This window comes from Condylostylus longicornis, unplaced genomic scaffold, assembly GCF_029603195.1.
Source record: "Condylostylus longicornis isolate FDR11 unplaced genomic scaffold, ASM2960319v2 ptg000013l, whole genome shotgun sequence".
In the NCBI taxonomy this organism is placed as follows: Eukaryota; Metazoa; Arthropoda; class Insecta; order Diptera; family Dolichopodidae; genus Condylostylus; species Condylostylus longicornis.
The window spans coordinates 14,878,184-14,882,343 of record NW_026577982.1 but is presented as its reverse complement, the minus strand read 5'-3'; the positions used below and the strand labels follow the sequence as shown (position 1 = coordinate 14,882,343).

Sequence of the window (4,160 nt, the reverse complement as noted above, 5' to 3'; positions counted from 1 at the left end):
CAGATCAACAATAGATGCCATATTCACACGTTCGTTTGGGAGACGCACTTCAGATCCTGCAAATAAATAACATACATGCAAGTCTAATAAGGGTTATCCAAGAACTGTACACAAATAACAACACAAAGGTCAAAATAAGAAATGATGTGTCTGAGGAAATACCAACCTCTTCCGGTATAAGACAAGGTGATAGTTTAAGTCCCACTTTGTTTAACTTGGTCATGAATGAAATAATTAAGGGACTGATCGATTTCGGAACTGGCTATAAGATAGGAAGCGAGGATATTAAAATAATATGTTATGCTGATGATGCTGTCCTACTAGCAGAAAACGAGGACGATCTGCAAAGACTATTATTCAAGTTCAAAACTATCGCTGAGTCATTCAACATGAAAATATCCATTGAAAAAACCAAATGTATGACGATCGCCAAAGAACCGATTCGATGTAAACTATCGATTGAAGATCAGTCAATTGAGCAGGTTATGAGCTTCAAATACCTTGGAGTCGAAATTACGAGCCATCGAGATAACAACAAGGAGACACAGGTTCAAACAGCAAAGGCCTCTGCAATATCGGGCTACCTTCGCGATGTCATATGGAAAAATAAATATATGCTAATTGAAAATAAGGTGCGTGTTTACAAAACTTGCGTGCGCCCCATAATGACATATGCAGCTGAAACAAGAGCAGACACGTCATCGACCAAACAAAGATTGCGAGCCACAGAAATGCAAACTCTTAGGCAGATCTGTGGATACACTTTGCTTGACAAAAAAAGAAGTGCAGATATAAGAGAAGAATGCAAAATTCAAGATATTGTTCGATGGACTAGATGCAGACGGCGCTACTGGAGGGACCATGTGAACCGCATGAGCGAGAACCGACTACCCAAAATAGCCATGACCAACAAGCCCAACACCAAAAGACCCCCAGGCAGACCTCCTAAAAGGTGGCATGAGTGCTGGACCTCTACATCCCACGATCATGAAAATCCATAAAAGAGAATATTGGATAAAACAGGCAAATGTGCCTACAACAAGAAGAAGAAGAAGAAGAAGAAGAAGAAGTTATAATAATATTGAATATAATTTTTATAGTGACCTGATCGGGGTTTGAACCCGAGACCCTTCGGTTAAAGGACCGGTGCTATAACAGGGTTAGATGGGCTGATTCACTTTCAGGCCCTTCAAATCTCCGGGTGATGACGGGATATATCTTGCATTTTTACAGAGAGGTTTCCAACATATCGCCAGAGCACTGTTGGAATTTTTTCGTGCCAGCTATGCGTGGCATGAAAAATTTGGAGGACATGGTGGGCTAAAGTGACGTATATTCCGAAGGCGGGTAAACGACCAAGCAACCACCCAAGGTCTTTTCGTCTAATCAGCCTTACTTCTTTTCTATTAGAAAGCAATGGAAAAAATGATTGATAGATTTATACGGGACGATGCATTGGGAAGCAATCCCTTGCATGAATCTCAGTACGCCTATCAGTCGGGAAGGTCTACTGTACTCGCTCTGTAGAATCTGGTGGAGGTCCTTGAAAACTCACTGGAAGTGAGGGATGTGGCGGTTGGCTGCTTCCTTGATATAGAGGGAGCTTTTGACAACACCCCATATCATGTCATCTGTGAGTCGTTGCACAAACGAGGGATTGATGCGACGACTAGCAGATGGGTTAATCGGATGCTACAGGATAGGATTATTAAGTCCATCATAGCTGACGATATACTCTTCATCTCCGCTGCAAAAGGGTGTCCGCAGGGCTAAGGGGCACGTGTCTGGGGATACGCCCACGATGTGGCCTTAGTCGTACGGGAAAAAAATTTGAGAGCACTATTTCTGATCTTCTACAGCAAAATTTACATGTTGTGGAGAGGTGGTGCGAAGGCGTTGGGTTAAATATAAATCCAAGCAAGAGCACTTTGGTCGCCGTCACCAGATGCAGAAGCAGGGATAGATTAACGAGCATAATTCTGTTTGGTGAACGTATTAGTTACTTTAGGGAGGTGAAATATCTGGTGGTAACCCTGGATGATCGTCTCTCCTGGAATACCCATATAGATAGAGTTACCGAGAGGATTACGGCGGCCTTGTGGATGTGTAGGAGCTTCATCGGGGGGACCTGGGGAATTAGTCCCAGAATAGCACTGTGGCTATATACGACCCTTGCTAGGCTCATCGTCACCTATGCGTCGATTGTATGGTGCCGTAAGGCTCAGCAGGCGGGTGTGCGGGCCAAGCTGAAAAAGCTACAGAGGCTGGCCTGCCTAGGAGTGACCGGGGCAATGCGGACGGCAATGAGGCTGCCTTGCTGCACTTATGGAATTGGCATCGGAGAACAGAGCCACGCTGATTTGGGTGCCGGGCTTTCTGCGGTCTGCCTTCTTCCACCGTGGAGGCCAGGCTTGCCTGCCTGTTCGCGGTGGAATGCGGCCGTCACTGGCGGGACACGCTCCAGAGGATTCACCGCAGAGTTGCAGAGATTCAGGGGGCACTGCCCAGTGAAGTACCACCTGCATAGGCTGGGGATGTCGGGCTCCCCCCTGTGCAGATTTTGTGGGGGTGGCGATGAGACCGCCGTACAGATTCTCTGCGACTGCCCGGCACTGTCTGTTCGGCGCCGCAATTGTCTTGTACATGGGTCCCTAAGTGTTCGGGAACTGTTGTCCAACTCCCTTAGGTATATCTCCGGCTTTGTGGTTGGGACGGGTATATTATAGGCGGGAGCGTGGGGAGGCTACAATAAGTCAAAAATGGCTGCGGTGGCTTGGGGGGTTACTCCTGTCCCATTCGGTTCCCTTAGAATCTACGATCTACGAACACTTCAACGAGAACTCAAATAAGATTGTCACAAAAATCAGAAAATTTCTACAAGTTGGCGTATTATAACAACATTCACACGCATTGTTTTAAATACGAGGATGTGTGTGCAATTATGTTTTTACTTATTTTGTTAAATTTAAATACAATTTCAACAGATTAACAATTCCTCATTTCATTATTCTCCACAAAAAACATAGCATTTATTCAACAACACTTTAATTCCAATATATTTAAACCGAATCAAAAAGTCAACAATAAAAATTTAATATTGTCAAATTACTTCAAGCATTTTTACAATAAATTGAACTGATTTGAAAAAAAATAGAGAAATCGCGTGTAATCAACCCTCATTTGCATATTGCAAATAGTTTACAAAGATACGGTAAAGCTTTGGTTTTCTTTTCAGTTATTGCAATAGATAGTGTTTTATTTTTTTTTCTCCATTTTTTTTTATTATATATATATTGTATAAAATGACCCCCATTTATTTTATTGAACGTTTTAGAATATTGCAATGAAAAAAAACGAAAATAAATTGAATTCATAGTGTAAGTGTGTTATTTGTGAAATGCATAAAAAATACAACAGCATTATAGCGTTATAGCTGTAGTTAAGCGTTATTATTCGTGGCAAGGACAATCATTGTTTATCTACCCTTCGAATTACGTTTTCTTCTATTATAGAATTTCTGCATTGCCCGATAGCAATAAACAAAAAAAAAAAAAACAAATGCCAGAGCAAAAAAAGATTGAGTATTGCACAATGGTAAACTTTTTTTGTTCAAAAGTCAAAATACAAAATTTTTTCTTTCATTTTCTTTCCATTTCCATTGAATTTCCAACTGAAAAACAAGATAAAAGGAAAAAAAATTACACAGAATTGAAAATTGTAAAAGCGTCATGTCAATTTGTTTGTTACTTTGTTTAGAATTTTTGCAATGATAGCAAAATCCAACCAACACAATATTTATCTTTGGCAATATATGCATGAGCAAGAAAAAATTCAACTTGAAACAATTTTAATATTATAGGATACTTGTTGAATTATTTTATTATTTTGTAAACTGAATATTATAATTTAATTGAAATTTAATTTAAGAGAGAAGAAAGAGTTTGAAGTTTTGAATCGATTTGATTTTAGCTGTCAAATTATTTTCTCATTTACAATTGTCAATTGGTATGAAAATTATTTTGTTTTTGGGAGTGTTCCAAAAATTTGAGAAGCACATTTCTTTTAAGAGAGTAATCTTGTCGTTTTCTTAAAATTTAAGTAATAAACTCAATTATTAACCCTTATTATTATCCATTCTCGATTTGTTAACTATCGATTAT

At 39.8% G+C, this 4,160-nt stretch overlaps 1 protein-coding gene across 1 annotated transcript; it reads left to right on the top strand.

The window, feature by feature from the left end:
- The first annotated feature begins 221 nt into the window (after positions 1-221).
- Positions 222-1,001, top strand: LOC129605180 (uncharacterized). The gene has a single exon (XM_055514773.1). It carries the CDS (start codon positions 222-224, stop codon positions 999-1,001), a length of 780 nt encoding a protein of 259 aa, XP_055370748.1.
- The last annotated feature ends 3,159 nt before the right edge of the window (positions 1,002-4,160 follow it).